General features: G+C 51.2%; 1 protein-coding gene across 8 annotated transcripts in view; it reads left to right on the top strand.

Moving 5' to 3' along the window:
* The window catches only part of SCARB1 (scavenger receptor class B member 1), a 79,545-nt gene that overhangs the window by 43,958 nt on the left and 18,364 nt on the right, over positions 1-17,223 (top strand). For 6 of the 8 annotated variants that reach the window (XM_079942221.1, XM_079942218.1, XM_079942220.1 and 3 more), the window contains 5 exons: positions 1,732-1,873; positions 5,226-5,429; positions 7,820-7,915; positions 9,801-9,916; positions 11,858-12,024. In XM_079942221.1, the coding sequence (XP_079798347.1) occupies positions 1,732-1,873; positions 5,226-5,429; positions 7,820-7,915; positions 9,801-9,916; positions 11,858-12,024 (725 nt within the window). The remainder of the gene's footprint in view (positions 1-1,731; positions 1,874-5,225; positions 5,430-7,819; positions 7,916-9,800; positions 9,917-11,857; positions 12,025-17,223) is intronic. The other 2 variants (XM_079942222.1, XM_079942219.1) reach the window with 1 other exon arrangement.

Genomic DNA, 17,223 nt, shown 5'->3' with positions numbered 1-17,223 from the left:
CTGAAGTTACCATCCTCCACCTGGGTGGGGGCCTTAGTTCCTACAGAACAACTCCAAGATATTGTTCTGTGTATCCTTTGAGGGGGAACCAGGACCCTGCCCCAAGGCAGCACTATTGTCTCCTGACTGCTCCTCCTTTGTTTCTGTATCCCCTCCCTCCCCTGATTAGCAACTGTTTGAATCTACCCTTTGGAACTCAGGGGAGGTCAGGGAAGCTGAATGAAGCCTATTTCCTACAAACACAAAATGGGGCACATGGAAAGGATTTGTTCGGGTCCTGCTCCGTTCCATTCTGACCACTGCTGCCACAGCCTCTTTGTTTGATTGTTTTCTTTGAGAGGGTGCAGATCTCCAGTGGCTACTGGGCTCATTGGATCGGCCCAAACAGTTTTCCGAGAGGCAGGGAGGCCTGTCGGAATACGAGGCCCGATTTCTTGTTCTGCCTGTTGTGCCCTCAGGAAACTGTGACCCTGGCTTAGCTCACCCATGACAGGCTTCTGTGTCAGAGCTGAGTCTGGTTTGCAAAGTTCCTATTTATTCCTTCGTTCCGTAAGCGTTTATTGAGTGCCTCCTGTGTGCCAAGCACTGTGCCAGTTCACTGTTTTTGTTTTGTTTTATTAAATATTTATTTATTTATTTGGCTGCGCTAGGTCTTAGCTGAGACAGGCGGGCTCCTTAGTTGCGGCATGCAAACTCCTAGTTGTGGCATGCATTTGGGATCTAGTTCCCGGACCAGGGATCGAACCCAGGCCGCCTGCATTGGGGGAGCAGAGTCTTAGCTGCTGGACCCCCAGGGAAGTTCCCCCGTTCACTGTTAAAGGCAGACAAAAGCCCCTGCCTCACAGAGCTGGCATTCCGATGGGGAGCGGGGAGGGAATAAACAAGTGGACAAGTAAGGTAAAACCAAGCAGCGTAAATGCTGGCGTGTTAGGAGTGAGGGGGATAGTGGGAGAGAGGAAGCCTGAGAATGGGATGGTGTCAGATGGTGAGGACCCCGGAGGCCACAGTAGGAGCTTGGTTTTATCCTGTGTGCAAAGGAGGGTGGTGGGCGAGAGGATGACGTGATCTGATTTCCCCTTTCCAAAGATTCTTCTGGATGCTCTGTGGAGAACAGTTTGCAGAACAAGGGAGAATAATGACAGCAGAGCAGCAATGAAACTTGCCGCTGATTTGTAATGTTTTCAATGCATCTGACAACCATTAACTCACTTAATCCTCACAAGTAGGGGCCTAATGAAGTAGGTTTTGTTATTACTCCCATTTTATTTTATTTTATTTTTGGCCTCGCCCTGCGGCATGTGGGGTCTTAGTTCCCGACCGGGGATTGAACCCGTGCCCCCTGCAACGGGAGTGCGGAGTCTTAACCACTGGACCGGCAGGGAAGTGCCATTACTCCCATTTTATAGGTGGGAAAACTGAGGCTGGGGCAGTAAATGATGGAGACGGGATTCAAGACCCCACCCTCTGTCTTCAGAGTGCATATTCCTCACCACCATCCTCCCTGCCTACCCCGGAGGAGCAGGGAAGCCCGGGAAGAGACTGATGAGGGACAGCGGCGGCTTGGCCAGGGGGAGGGGGCGTGTTGGGATTTGGTTACAGAGGCTTTGGTGCCGTGTCCTGCAGTGGGCAGGTGGCGGGAGGACAGATGGAGGGGAGGCGGCCAAGCTTGGTGCAGACATCCGAGGGCCTCTGGCTCCCAGGCAGCTGACCTACCGGCTTCCTCGCCCACAGGGAGTTCAGACACAAGAGCAACATCACCTTCAATGACAATGACACGGTGTCCTTCCTCGAGTACCGCAGCTTCCAGTTCCAGCCTGACAAGTCCCGCGGCCTAGAGAGCGACAGTATCGTCATGCCCAACATCCTGGTCTTGGTGAGGCGCCCCTTCTGTCTCTCTGTCTGCCCCCTGCACCGGTCAGTCCCTTGAGAGCACAGCCTGTGGCTCCTGCGGTGGCATTAAGCCCAGTGGGCTTCCTGGGCGCATCCTGGGCTCTGGTTTGGGGATATTGGCCAAAGTCACGGTCTTCCTCTTTTCAATTCTGCAAATCTAAAATCTCCAAAACGAGGTACTGGCGGGGGGGGCGCTGAATGGGGGTCCGTGTCGTCGTCTGTGGTGTTTAGGGGGAGGTTAAGGGCAGGGTGTCCGTTCTCTGCAGGTGAGAGTCATTGTAGTAGCTGGATTCACTGCCTGCCATGAGTGTCATGGTCCCCAAGACCACCCCCAGGTTCGCTGACTCACTAGGAGGGCTCACAGGAGCCAGCAGATGTGGTCCTGCCCTTGGCTGGTTTGGTAGAGTGGAAGGAGACAGAACAGAATCCGCAGAGGGAAGGGGCACGTGGGGTGGAGACCCGACACAGGCTTCCAGAGCCCTGCCCCAGGGGAGTCACACAGCGCACGCTTCGTTCCTTCAGCGGTGACTTGTGACAATACAGGTGGGTGTCCTCCACCAGGAACGCCCACTAGAGACTCAGCGTCCAGGGTGTTTATTGGGGGCTGGTCACGTAGGTCCAGGAAAGCAGGTGGTCCGCGTAAACCACGTTGGTACAGTCCAGGCGCAGTGAGCCCCTCTAAGGGGGTGGTGAGAACCCTCCTAAAGCCAGAATCTCAGACACCAGCCAAAGGCCGGCCTGGCCAGGAGGCCTTTCTAGAGAGAGCAGTCTCAGGCCTGCCGGACGAGCATCTTGCTAACACTGCGTGTTAGAACTTGTGCTTAAGGCTGTACACATGTTACCTTGTTTACTTGTCAGCGATCCCATGGTCGTTAGGTACCATTATTTTCTCCATTTGTAGAGGAGGAGAACTGAAGAACAGAGAGGTTAGGTGACTTACCTAAGATCGCTCAGCTAGTGAGTAGCAGATTAGGGTTTTGAACCTACGAAGTTTGGGCTGTGAGTCTGCCCTCTGTGGCACGCAGACCTCCATTCAATCCTACTGTCCACCCAGTTGAAGGTCATCAGGCATTTGGTCTGGGCCTGGCCCAGGGCTGGGCTCAGGATCAGACGTAAAGGCACCTGGTAAGTCCGTTGGGTGGACAGAACAGAAGCTCAGAAAATGCAGCCCAAAGCCTTGCAGCTGCCCCCCTCAGAGATACACATGTTTTGGCAGTGAAGTCATTTTCTCCCACCGAGCCGGTTGGCAAAGACTGTGTGATAACGCCCAGGGCTTAGGAGCGTGTGTGGAAACAGATACCGTCGTTAGGCACGGAACTGGTATGAGCTGTTGGAAGGTAGTGATTTTCAATATAAATTGCATGTGCCTTTGACCTCAGAAATTTCATAGGTAGGAATTTGTCCTCTTGACAGAATAACACATGTGGGCAAAGATGTTTGTTCTCAAGGATATTTATTTCAGCAACGTTTTCAGAGCAAACATCTAGAAACAACCTAAACGTGTGTTATGTGGAGTTATGTTGTGATAATCTACCGTGGGCGGGCAGTAGACTAGTATAAAGCCAGCAAAAGGAGGCAGGGCTGCAGGGGGTGTCATGGAACAGTCTCTTAGTCATATCTAACTGGGGAAAAGCAAGGTGCAGAACACATGTGTGAGGCCCCTACTTCTAATATTTCTAAAGGAGAAATACTTGCACGCACGTACCCACTTCCACGCAAGCGCCTTTACGTGCCTAGACCAGGGTGAGCTGCTTCTGTAAAAGGCCAGATAGATATTTGAGGCTTGGACGCCTAGATGTTCTCTGTTGCAGCTGTTCAACTCTGCCAGTATAACACAAAAGCAGGCCAAGACAAAAACATAAATGAGTGGGTGTGGCTATATTCCAATGGAACTGTTTCATGGATACGGAAATGTGAGTTTCATATAATTTTCATGTTTTTCAGAGTAGTCTTCTTTTGTTTTCCTTTCAACCATTTGCAAATATAAAATAACATTCTTAGCTCCCGGACTGTACAAACGCAGGCCGTGGGCTGGCTTTGGCCCACGGGCCGTAGTTTGCTGACTGCTGGTGTAGATTCTCTCTGCAGGAATACTCAAGAGCCCAGAGCAGTGGGTTGCCTTGGGGGAGAAGAATAGGAAGAGGGGGGTCAGGGGTCGGAGAGGGACTTTTGCTTTGTATCCTTTTATGATTTTAAAAAACCATCTATTTATTACCTTTAAAAAATCATAACGTAAAGGAGACCCTTGTGAGTTCCCATGGAGTCAGACCTCTATGTTTTAGGAAATGCTGGCTCTGTTCCCTTTTCTACAGGTGGAGATTAGCTTTTGGATGAGGTGCCTTTAAAACATAAACCGAGTGCCAAGACAGTATCTCCAGAGGAAAGCGAAAATTAGAAAATAAATTCACCTAAATGCTAAGCACCCAGATGTTGGGTAGAAGAGGTGCTTGGGGTCTTGGAGTTTGGGAGGCGATGCTAAGGAAGTAGAGTCGAGTCTCCATGAAGATTCTTTTGGTTACAAGGTTATAGTAGAAGGTGCTCTGAATTGGCATAAGCAAAAAGGGCATATGTGGGCTCTTGTTACTGAAAGGGCAGGAGTGGTTTCAGATGTGGCTTGATGCAGAGTGCAAACAAGGTTGCCCGGATCTGTGATGGTTCCATGCACTGGCCGACCTGCCCCTCAGGGTGGCTACGGCCTTGCACACCCCCCGTTCAAGGACAGCCACAGGCACTTCCCCTCTCTACCCCACAGTCCCAGCCGACTGGCTCCTTGGGGCTTGTTGGCTGTGATTGGGCTACGTACACATAGAGAGGAACGTTTCTTTCTTACTGTTTTTTTAAAAAATATTTATTTATTTGGCTGCATTGGGTCCTGGTTGCGGCACGTGGGATCTTTCGTTGCGGCGCGCGGGCTTCTCTCTAGTTGTGGTGTGCGGGCTCCAGAGCGCACAGGCTTAGCTGCCCCGCGGCATGTGGGATCTTAGTTCCCCAAACCAGGGATCAAACCCACGTCCCCTGCTCTGGAAGGCGGATTCTTAACCACTGGACCACCAGGGAAGTCCCGAGAGGAACGTTTCTGATTGGCCAGGCCTAAGCCACATGCCTGCTAGGGGTGGAGTTAACTCGGCCTGAACTCAAGAGCACAGGTGGTCCTATTCCTGAAGGATCAGGGAATGGTTCCGGATGACCCAGACGCCCCGCGTGTCCACTGCAGGGACCCTTCTAGGCCTGAACGTTTCCCTAGATGGGCTGTGCCTGGAAGCCTGGCTTGAAGTTCAGGGAGGACAGACCAGCTGTGTCTGGCCTCTAACCCGTGGTGTCCCCTGGCTCTGCAGAGTGCAGCGATGATGATGGAGAATGGGCCCATGAGCCTGAAGCTGATCATGACCTTGGCGTTCAGCACCCTTGGCGAACGTGCCTTCATGAACCGCACTGTCAGCGAGATCATGTGGGGCTACGAGGATCCCCTCATCCACATCGTCAATAAGTACTTCCCAAACATGTTCCCCTTCAAGGGCAAGTTCGGGTTATTTGCTGAGGTAAGTGTGGCCCAGTGAGACGTTCAGGGCCTCTGTCTTGTCCTCCACTGACACAGCCTGGGAACCGGTTACCAGCTCGCTTTTGGAGCTGGTTGGGGGCCCAGGAGCTGTGGGTTGTAAATTACAGAAAAAATTACAGAAAACTCTAACTCAAACCGGCTTAAGCGAAATAGAGAATTCATTGGCTTATATAATTGAAAACTCTAGGGGTGGTTTCAGATGCAGCTTGATCCAGGCGCAAATGATGTGACTGTTGCTGAAAGAAAGGGGCGTGGCTGCTGGGGAGGGAGGCGGGTCACAAATGTCAACTATAGCATTGCTCTGAGTTGCCTGCTTTTTCTTAACCTTGACCCCTGCTGACCTAGTAGGGTCAGTGATTGGGATCCTGAATCATGATCTGATGTAGAGGCAGATCCCTGACCTTGGCTCCCTCAACCACAAGTTGTAACCAGTCCTCTGAGTTGCTCCAGCTTCAGCCTCCTTTTGGGGCTCCGCTGATCTGGCGTTGGGGGCAGTGGGAGGGAGAAATCATGATTCTGTTCTGGGCACATGGTAGCTGCTCAGTACATTTTTGACTAGGATGACAGGTTCGGGGTGTGTGGGTAAGTTGGCAAGTTTAAGGTAAGTGACATGATTCTTGTCAAAGCAAACTGTAAACTTGTAAACAAATGAAAGTTATTACCAACTGAGTAGCATGTTAAAACTTATTTTTGAGTATGTATAGTGGAAATCCCAAAATAACAGTCCAGCAGTGACTGTTCAGTGTTCCTGTGGTGGTTTCACACTCTTCAGGGATCTAGAATTCTTCTACTCCTCTGCTCTGCCCTCCTGAGGGTGTGGTTTCCATACTCAAGATTACCACATGGTCCAAGATGGCTGCTAGAGCACCAGCTATCACATCCACATTCTAGGCAACAGCAGGAAGTATGAAGTGGTGGGAGTTTTAGGGGCAGTCAGGGGAGTTGAGGACAAAACAGCATGTCCCAGCTGTTTCCCTCTTTAGGAGGGAGAAAACCAATTTCCACTTGCTTTCCATTGCCCGGAACTTAGTCATGTGGCCACACTTAGCTGCAAGGCAATCTGGAAAATGTTACCTTTTAGCTAGTGTGTTGATGCCCTGAGTAAGGTTCGGGTTTTGTTAGGAAGGAGAAAGGGGAGAATGGACTTCGGGTAGTGACTAGCAGTCTCTGACACACTTTGTCTATTATAACTATTGTGTTAGTATCCTTTTGGGTGAGCATTTATTAATAATAATAACAACAACAATAATAATAATAATAAAGCATTTTGAGTTCTTATTATCTCTCAGACACTGTGCTCAGCAGTTTTTACACATTAGCTCTTTTAATATTCTCAGTACCTCTTTGTAGAGGCTCCTGTTACTGTCCCCTTATACTGGCTAAAGTTTGGGTTCATGAAGCTCTAAATGGACGGGTGACAGAATACACAGATATTAGGAAGCCAGAGCAGGCTTTGAACTTGGGCCCTGCTGGCTTAACCAGTCAGTAACCGATGTAGCTATTCGGCCACTCAACAAACCCTATTGAGTTCCTAATGGGTGCTACACCTTACATTGTATGGCGTCCTCGGAAGGGTGCTTTCTAGATTTGACCCAGCAGTCACTCATTTCTTTGTACGCTCTGCATGTTTTTGCTCTGAATTAGAAATCTTTTTCTAAGAAATACCCTCAGAGTGCCAGAGCCTGCGCTTCCTGCCTAGAAAGTACTTGATAAACGTCAGGCCCTGTGTGCCTGTATGCTTCAGGATATGCTGGGTTTAGCAGCCCCCAGATCTCAGTGGCTTAAAACAACAAAAGTTTATCTCTTGCTTATATGCCATGTCCAGTGCGGGTGGCCAGTGGGCCTCTGCTCTTTGTTGTCACTCAGGGACCCAGGCTGAGGGAGGCTCCAGCTGGACACACACTTCCCTGGTTTCTGTAGCAGCGACAGAAAGCACGGTGAAATTGCATGCACTGGCTCTCAAAGCTCCCACCTGGAAGTGACAGACCACTTCTCTCCTCATTGATCGTTTTCACTGATCAAAGAGGTCACGTGGCCATGCCTTATTTTAATTTTGGGGGAGTAATGAGGTGGCTTTACTATTCACCTAGGAGGAGAACCAGACTCTCCTAGAGTCTGGGAGGGAAGGTGGGACTCTTTCTAGGACGGATGCTGTCATCAGGGGAGCGTCCCTCCTAGAAAGCCCCCAAGTCTTCCTCCTCTTGACCCCCAGTTGCTGGGGATGCAGCGGTGAACAAGATAACGAGGCCCCTGTCCTCTGGGTGAAGAGGGAGCCACCTGTAACTAAGCGGGCTGGCTTGACCACTGGTCCCCGGGTCCTTCGCCTCCATCCTGGGGCTTAAAGGTGTCATTCTCTGCCGTTGTCTGCAGCTCAACAACTCTGATTCCGGGCTCTTCACCGTGTTCACGGGGGTCAAAAACTTCAGCAGGATCCATCTCGTGGACAAGTGGAACGGGGTCAGCAAGGTGAGGGCAAGAGGCCTCAGCCAGCGCCTGTCCCGTACAGGGGCCGGGTAGGGATGGCAGGGGCTGCCAGGGCAGGCCACCCAGTGCACCTTCTTCCTCTTCAACAGGGGTTTGGGATTGACATGTACACACTGCTATATATAAAATAGATAACCAACAAAGACCTACTGTATAGCACAGGAAACGCTGCTCAATATTCTGTAATAACCTAAATGGGAAAAGAGTTTGAAAAAGAATACATACACGTATATGTATAACTGAATCACTTTGCTGTACACCTGAAACTAACACAACATTGTTAATCAACTGTGCTCCAATGAACAAAACAAAACAAAACAAAAACAGGAGGGGCTTGCATCCGCAGGGAAGATGCTCTCAGAGTTGGGGATTTTACCTATGTTTAAGGCTCAACTAGGACTTCCCTGGCGGTCCAGTGGTTAAGACTCCGGGCTTCCACTGCAAGGGGCGCGGGTTCAATCCCTGGTCGGGGAAGTTCCACATGCCGCAAGATGTGGCTAAAAACCAAAACAAACAAACAAAAAATCCCAAAACTCTAGCTCTTTGTTCCAGGTGTGTGGGGGGCACAGACACCGATTATTTCCGTGTATGCTGGGAACAGAACTGTTTCTTTGATGCCTCACTTACGAGAGCGCTTGGAATATTACACTGATGATATAACCATCCATTGCAGTAAAAGATTATTGAGTAAAAAAAAAAATTACGCTAGAAACACAGGAAGACATTCGCATGAAAAAATAAAATAATAGCTATAAAGTGCACTTTGTACGACTTCACACATCCAGCCCCACTCCCTCCTGAGTCACAGAGGAAACCCAGAGTTATCAGCGTTGGGTATATTCTTCCTGTCTATTTGTAGCGATTTGCACGCGTGTTTTGTTTTTTTTTTCCTCCTTGGAGCAAAGTAAAATCATCCTATGTGCATAGTTTTGCAACTTGCTTTTTTTACCTGGTGGCCTTTTGTTATCACGCACGAGAATGATTGTGCGGTGGTGGTGCTCACACCTTCCAAACGCTTAATCTGCGTGATGGTGGCAAAGACCTGAGCGGGGGGGAACAGGTTATTCCCCATCAGTGCCCAGAGCGGCAGGGTTACCATTTGCAACCATTAGTAACCGTTCCGAATGGGCGCTACTGAAATTCTCTTTGGCTTGCTTTTTCAATATAAAAATGTACAGGGACTTCCCTGGAGGGCCATTGGTTAGGACTCTGTGCTCCCACTGCAGGGGGCCTGGGTTCGATCCCTGGTCGGGGAACTAAGATCCCACAGGCGGCCCAAAAAAAAAAAAAAAAAAAAAAAAAAAAAAAAAAAATATATATATATATATATATATATATATATATAAATGTACACATGCTTAAAAACCTTCTCCTAGGACAGAGGGGTAGAATGTGAGAAGTCTGTTTTCTTTCTGTGCAGGTCTCACTCCCCAGAGGCAACTACTGTTTTGAGATCTGGTAGCCACCATTATTATTTTAAATATTTTGCTTACTGGGCTACCTTCTAACCTGATCTGTTCTCAGGAAGTGTCCTTCCTCTCTTAGAGGTGAGGAGGTCAGTGTCCCCTGCTCACCGTGCTCCTTGGAGATGTGAGTGATGGGTCCATTTTACAGATGAAGTAACTGAGTCCTCAGCAAAGTTGCACATTCAGGGATCCATGGTTAGGGAGTGGGGAGCTGCAGTCGACAGTGTTTCTGGCTGTCTACACAGCCTGCTCACCTTGCACCAGGCTGTCTCTCCGAGGGGACAGGCTTCTGTCAAGTGGGTGGTGACATCCCCCAGGGCACATGGCCCGTGAAGTCACAGCTCCAAGTCAGGTAGGAAATGCCCGAGAGCATTTCCTTACGAGGCCTTGCGTCCCCACAGGTCAACTTCTGGCATTCCGATCAGTGCAACATGATTAATGGGACTTCCGGGCAGATATGGGCGCCGTTTATGACTCCTGAATCCTCGCTGGAATTCTACAGCCCCGAGGCCTGCCGGTAATTGCCCTGACGTGGGACATTCTGGGCCTCCTGGGAAATCTGCCTTGCGGCCGCTCAGAGCAGAACCAAGCGGCTTGTGGTGTGAACTTGCAAAGCGCTCGTCTCTCTGTGTGTGCAGCGGCCTTTGGCGCCATCTTGAATTATCTTTGGTTGCGCCATGAAGGGCAGACGCCAATCGCTGGTGCTTTTGCAAGGCCCAGAGAGAGGCTGCTGGCCGTTGTTGGAGCTCGGTCGTGGTGGGCAGGAAATGAGCAGGATTGCCGGGGACCGTGCGATAAGGCAAGCGATGGGCCCCCTGTGCTGTTTGCTCGGCTGCCCTAATTCCCCATTGGGTGCTGTGACATCTGGGTGCCTCTCCTGCAGCCCCTCCAGTCTCCAGAGTAGCAGCCTCGGAGGTCAGCTTGGGGCTGAACAATGGCGGTGGCCCCGGCCGAGGGGTGAGAAGAGACAGTGGCTCTTAGAGCTCTTCTCTGGGTGCTGTCCTGTCCTCGGCTTCTCTGTTCAGGCCACTCTGGAAAAACCCTTTGCTTGGGATCTCACTGATGTGAACTCTGACCCACCCCCAGCAAACCCTGATGGAGTCCTGTCTGTGCGAGACATTGGGGTTCCCGCAGAGACAAGATGGTTCCCTGGGAGTCATGTCCTGGCGGGGGACTCAGGCCCACGCACCCCAGGGGAGCGTCAGAGAGCGGAGGCGCTTTTGCTGTGTGTGTGTTCACTTCTTAAAATTAGGAATTTCAACGTAGAGGAAAGTTGCGAGAATGTGCAACTTTCTGCGCATCGACTTCCCCAATTTCCCAGTGGTTTCTCTTTGGCCCCTTCTGCTTTATCCTCATCCCACACTTCTCTCTTTCTCTCTCTCTCCTTCTGTATATTTTTCCTGGACCCTTTGAGAGTACATTGGACGCCTAAATACTTCAGTGGGTGTTTTCTAAAAATGACATTTTCTTACATAACCCCATCATGTCACCAAAATGAGGAAATTTAGCATTGACGTGATACTATTGTCTAAGCCAGCACTCTCCAATAAAAATATAATTCAAGTCCCATCTGCAGTTTAAAACTTTCTAGTGGCTGCATTAAAGAAGAGTAGCGAGAAATAGGTGAAATTAATTTTAATGATGTTTTGTTGGACCCAGGAGATCCAAAATGGTATCATTTCACAATGTGTAAACAGATGTAAAATATTGAAGAGCTGTTTTCCATTGTTTGGGGGTATCAAGTCATAGAAATGTGGAGTGCATTTGACACGTAGAGCTGCATCCTGACTTGGACAGGCCCTGTTTCAAGGGCTCTAAGGCCACGTGTGCTGAGTGGCCCCTGTGGACAGCACGGGTGGAGCAGTTCTGATCCACAGCCCATGTTCAAGGTTAGACGTGCCTTTGAGAAATACGGCAGGGTGAGCAGAAGAGGGAATAGGGTGTCGGCCACGTTGCTGCTGCCTACGGAGCTGACAGCCGACAGCCGCACCGTGACCTGAGTGAAGAACTGAGGTCTGATGTGGGGATGAGGGAGGAACGTTCCAGGCACCAGGAGTAGCAGATACAAAGGCCCTGGGGCAGGATGGAGCATGTGGGAGGAATACCACCTGTGGGGTGCAGTACAGGTAGGCAGGGGCTGGACCCTCTACAAGCTTGTGGGCCATGGCGAGGACATTAGATCTTATTCTAGATTAGACTGGAAGCAATTGCAGTTGTAAGTGGGGTCGCGATATAGTCTGACCTTGTTTTAAAGCTCCGTCTGCTTGCGGAGAATGGATTGGCGTAGGCGGGGGAGGCAGGGAGACCCATAAGGGAGGTCGTTGCAATTCGCCGGGCGAGAGACGGCGGCTGCTGGGACCCGGGGGGTGGCCGTGCCCGTGGGGCGTGGCTCAACTCGGGCCACCCACTTCCAGCCACCTCATTCTGGGGTGTCATCCTCCATCGTTTGTCCCCGCAGGTCCATGAAGCTCATCTACAAGGAGCAGGGGGTGTTCGAAGGCATCCCCACCTTTCGCTTCGTGGCTCCCAACACCTTATTTGCCAACGGGTCCGTCTACCCGCCCAATGAGGGCTTCTGCCCGTGCCGGGAGTCCGGAATTCAGAATGTCAGCACCTGCAGGTTCAGTATGTGTCATTCCCCACGGGAGGGCGGGAGGGTGTGGCCCGTGATGAGGGGCTTATCTGTCTGTTTACGCCATGGCCTCCATACTCTTGATAATCCCATTAGGCTGGAGATAAATAGGGCAGCAGAAGGATAACCAGAAAAAAAAAATACGCTTTGGGTATATCGGTTGCTGTCGTAATAAATTCCCACAAACCTGGTGGCCTAGAACAGCACAAGTTTATGATCTTAAGCAGCTCCGTAGTTTAGGGGTCGGACACAGGCCTCTCCAGGCTAAGATCCAGGTGTCAGCGGGCTGCGTTCCTTTCTGGAGGTTGACGGGGACTCTCCGTTTCTCTTGCCTTTCCCAGCTTCTAGAAGCCCCTAGAATCCCTTGCTCAGGTTTCCCTTCCTCTGTCTGCAAAACCAGCAACATCACAAGTCTTTGATCCCACTCCTGTGGTCACATCTCTTTTTCTGAAGCTCTTCTGCTTCCCTTGTCCAGTTTTAAGCGCCCTGGAGACTATATCAGGCCCACCTGGATAATCTAGGCCACTGCTCTCTATTTTTAGCGGATTAGCAGCCTTCATTCCTCCTGCGACCTAATTCCCTTTGTCGTGTAACCTAACTTATTCACAGGTCCCGGGGATGAGGGTGCGGACATCTTTGGGAAGGGCATCGTTCTGCCTCCCAGGTCGTGATAGGTGGCTTGAGAGGCAGGCTTCATGGGGAGGACCTTCCACCCCACCTGGGGAGGGAAGGAAGCTGGCAGCAGCCTGATGGTTCCGTGAACTCTTGTTCTGCAGTTGTGGGCTTGGATGCGGCCCCTGGCGCTGGCACACTGTCCTCTGACATCGTCAGTGTTTTCCAGCTGTGTGCCAGTCCCCGAGACGGCCCCGCCTCACATGCTCAATTTGGACACTCGGATGTCAGCTCGATTTCCCTCTCCCAACCCTCATCCAGGTCGCCAGCAAGCCCCGTGCGCCCTGCCTGCATCCTTGCTTTCTTCCGTTCCCCCGCCGCCTCGTGGTCCAGGGCCCTTTAGCTGGCCCTCCTCTTGCATTGTGGCCGCCCCGTGTACCATCCGTTTCCCAGACTGTCCAGTGCGGTCACCGCTGGCCTCGTGTGGTTATTTAAATTGAAATCGGGGACTGCCCTGGCGGGCCAGTGGTTAAGACTGCGCTTCCACCGCGGGGAGCACAGGTTCAATCCCTGGTCGGGGAACTAAGATCCTGCAGGCTGCACAGTGCGGCACCCCCGCCCCCCCCCAAAAAAAAAGATAAATTGAAATTGGTTTGAATGAAATCAAATTAAAAAGGCAGTGCGTTCCTTGCACCGGCCACATTTCAAATGATTCCCACCCACACGTGCCTAGTGACTGCCCTGTGGGACGTACAGTGAAAAAAGAGAACATTTTCATCATCGTAGAAAGTTCTGTTGGACACTGTTCCAGCAAGCAGCCCAGGGGACCTTTCAAAATCTCGGATTGCCACCCAGTCCTTTGCTTGAAATGTCTACTAGCGCCCCGTGCGTGTAGAGCAAAATCCCTACAGAGGCCCCAGTGCCGTCGGGATCTGGCCTCTGCCAGTCTCTCTAATGTCATTTCTTCCCGTACTTTCCCCACTGATGTTCTTCAGCCCCGCCCCTTCTCCCTGTTTCTAGGATGTAGCTCGTTTGGTCCTGCCTCAGGGCCTTTGCATCAGCTGTTCCCCAGGCTGCTGTAGATCTGTGTGAATCATTCCCTTACCCGCTTCTGGTCTGTTCAAATGCCACCTCCTCCAGGAGGCCTGCTCTCTGATTTCCATCCTGAAGTTGCCCCCCTGCCCCGCCTCCCAGCTGCTCCTGTCGTTTCACCCTTGATTGTCCCCGAAATCACTGAGTGTGTCTTTTGTTTCACTTATCGTCTGTCTCCTGTATTGGTTTGTAAATACTCCACGCAGGACTCTGTCCTTAGCTTCTAGAATTGGGCCCAGTATGTAGTGGGTGCTCACACAGTATGGGAACGTATGGATGTGTGGGTGTACCTTGCACTGAGGGAATTGAGGCTCGAGGCTAGGGTGTGACACCCTAGCTGGTAGGACAAGGAGCCACGCCTTATCTTCCGAGGTCTCGCCTTCTGCGGCCCGTTTGGTTGGAACCACATTTCCAGCTGGAGATGGGAATTTGGGAGGGGTAGTTTGCTGCAGGGTTGAGAGGAAGGACTGCCATCAGGTTGGATGGTTTCCCCAAGTTCAGGCAGTGAGGTGCTCCGTGGGTGAAGGGTGTGGAGCTGGGGCCTGGAAGTGCCCACCTCTGTCGTGGCCTCTTCTGGCCCACCTGCCCTTGTTCCCTGTTCGCTTCATTCTTTCTTCACTGGTGTTTACAGGAACTTCTGCTTGTAGGTGGGCTGACAGTGCAGACACCTGGTAGGCTGTGTGCTACACCAGCCTGATTAGGCCTAAAAGGGTACTTCTCGGTTCACCTTTGCATAAGGCATAGCTCTAGAGCTCAGCTGTTGTCCGAAGCCGCCTTTCGCCATGCGCCAGCTCAGTTTTCCTCCAGACCGCTTTGTTGCGGTCTCCCCTCCCAGGCGCACCTCCTCCCAGCTCTGGGTCCTGCAGAAAGGGGACAACTGGCTCCTCTTCACTCCAGCAAAAGTTCTAGAGTTTGCTCTGATTGGGCTGGCTTGCATCACACGACCAGCTGTGAACCAGTAAGTGGCCAAGGGTGGCCTATGCTGATGGGCCAGGCTGTGTCACATGCTCAGCCCCTGGCTCCAGTGGGTGGGGCCAGCACCCACGTGACAGGCGGCTGAAAATAGGGGAGGGGCTTTCTCGGCGTATAGGTTCCAGGAGAAAGAGTGGGTGCTGGACAGGCAGAAACTACATAGCCACCCACTGCCAAGGGCTAGGGATGAACATCGCACGGCCTCATCTTAGCACACGTGCCTAGAGAACTTCAGAAGTGCAAGGGAATTATGTATGTATTATGCAAATAAAAAGTCTTCTTTTACGCTGAAATAGACGTATATACAGGGAGAGGCCCAACTGACACGTGCACTTTGAGATTCCACCAAGTGATGGGGAAAGAGGACAGGAGTGACCTCCCCCCCGCCGTCACTGGCCTGACTGCTGGCAGCACAGCTTTGCTTGCCTTTGGTGTTTATGTGAGCGGAATCCTACAGCATATATTCCTTCTTCTCTACTTATGTCCTCTTTTGCCCACTTTTGCATTGGTGAGGTCCGTCCCCGTGGTCGTGGGTGCCCTCTTCCTTGCTATATAGTATTCCACGGTGGGACCACACCTCCATTTCCTTACCTCTTTTGCTCTTCATGGGCATCCGACGGGGTTCTGCTTGTGGACAGTTACCCCAGCGCTGCTAAGAACTTTCTCTCATACGTGTCTTTGGGTGCACCTGTGTCTGTATTTCTGTGGCATTTCCCTTGCTGGGCCTTGAGTAGTTCTCGGACCCAGAGAACTCTTCCTCCTCCAACCTCTGTGCTGTGTAGGGTCCTGAGGCTTGCTCAGTGGAGGCCCTTAATCTGTGGTGATCCCGGGCCATTAGGTCTGCTTAGATGCGCCATAAAGCTATAAATGAATTACCATTTATTACTTGGGTGTTGTCTCTCAGTCTGTTTGGAAATAAAATAGAAAGAAACACATACATGCATGCATGCTATTAAAACACCAAGCAAGTTGGGCTCCCCTGGTGTCGCAGTGGTTGAGAATCTGCCTGCCGATGCAGGGGACACGGGTTCGAGCCCTGGTCTGGGAAGATCCCACATGCCGCGGAGCAACTAGGCCCGTGAGCCACAACTACTGAGCCTGCGCGTCTGGAGCCTGTGCTCCGCAACAAGAGAGGCCGCGACAGTGAGGGGCCCGCGCTCGCCGCAACTAGAGAAAGCCCTTGCACAGAAACGAAGACCCAACACAGCCCAAAAAAATAATAAATTAATTAATAAAAAAAACAACCAAGCAAGCTGAAGCAAGGGAAGGTGACGGCAAGTTGGTCCAGCCCGTGTCAGTCTCCCCCCAACCCTGCCACCCTGGCCTTGGAGGCAGGATGGACCTTGTCTGAGATGCGCCGCCTTCAAGGGCCTGGCTCGGTGACTGCTTCCCTTACCGAGGGAGGGGGGCGGTCCTTGTGTTTGCTCTGTTGATCTCCTTTCACAGTGAGAGGGGAGAATGGGAAACAGCGTTTTCCAAATTGTGAAACATTGTCCCTGGTGGTGCCCAAGACTTCAAAGATCCAAAGACGTAGCTTTATATAACATTGACTTACGTGGTGAGAGAGGTCTTCTGCTTTCCATTCTCTCTCTGTCCTTCTGATCACTTCCAGAAGAAAGTACCTGTCTAACACTCGTCTGTCTTTCTTTTTGACAGAGAAAGAGAAAGTCTCAGGGTCCAAGTCTCACGTAGGTAACAGTCTCTCGTTAGAATCTGCAACATTCATTCATCCGCATTGTATTTATTCCTATATTTATTTTCTGATTCTGGCAAGTGTTCGCCAGTTATGCCGCAGATAGCAAGCTCGTCCTTGAAAATATAGCTGTTCATGTAGAGCAATAGCAGTTGCTTCAGAGAAGCACGTTGTGTAACAGGGCAGGGGGTAGCTGAATACGGCAACACATCAAAGAGGTACTAGGATGAATACATTAATGTTGAGAAGCATTCAGGCGATGAATGTAAAAGGACTCTGGGAAAAATGAAGTCAGACAGCGGTTAAATCTCAGCTTTTATTCCAAACCAGTGCTTGGCTTTGCTAAGAAACGCAGAAAGAATCTAGACATTTGAGGTTGCCAGACACACAGAAACAGGAATGCGGGTCACCTGGCTGGCAGCAGACGGGCTGCTGGTTTTAGGGAAGAAGACCTTGTGAGTTTTGTTTGTTTTTTCTTTCTTTTTTTCCGTATCGAGGTGAAGTTCACTAATCCGCAATTAGCCTTTTTTTTTTTTGCGGTACGCGGGCCTCTCACTGCCGTGGCCTCTCCCGCTGCGGAGCACAGGCTCCGGACGCGCAGGCTCAGCGGCCATGGCTCACGGGCCCAGCCGCTCCGCGGCACGCGGGATCCTCCCGGACCGGGGCACGAACGCGTGTCCCCTGCATCGGCAGGCGGACTCTCAACCACTGCGCCACCAGGGCAGCCCCGCAATTAGCCATTTTAAAGTGCACAATTCAGTGACATTTAATACATTCAAAACGTTGTGCAGCCACCACCACAATCTAGTTCCAGAACATTCTC

Source organism: Stenella coeruleoalba (genome assembly GCF_951394435.1).
Source record: "Stenella coeruleoalba genome assembly, chromosome: 14".
NCBI classification, from domain to species: domain Eukaryota; kingdom Metazoa; phylum Chordata; class Mammalia; order Artiodactyla; family Delphinidae; genus Stenella; species Stenella coeruleoalba.
The sequence above is the reverse complement of the archived record's forward strand: the minus strand, read 5'-3'. Positions and strand labels throughout refer to the sequence as shown.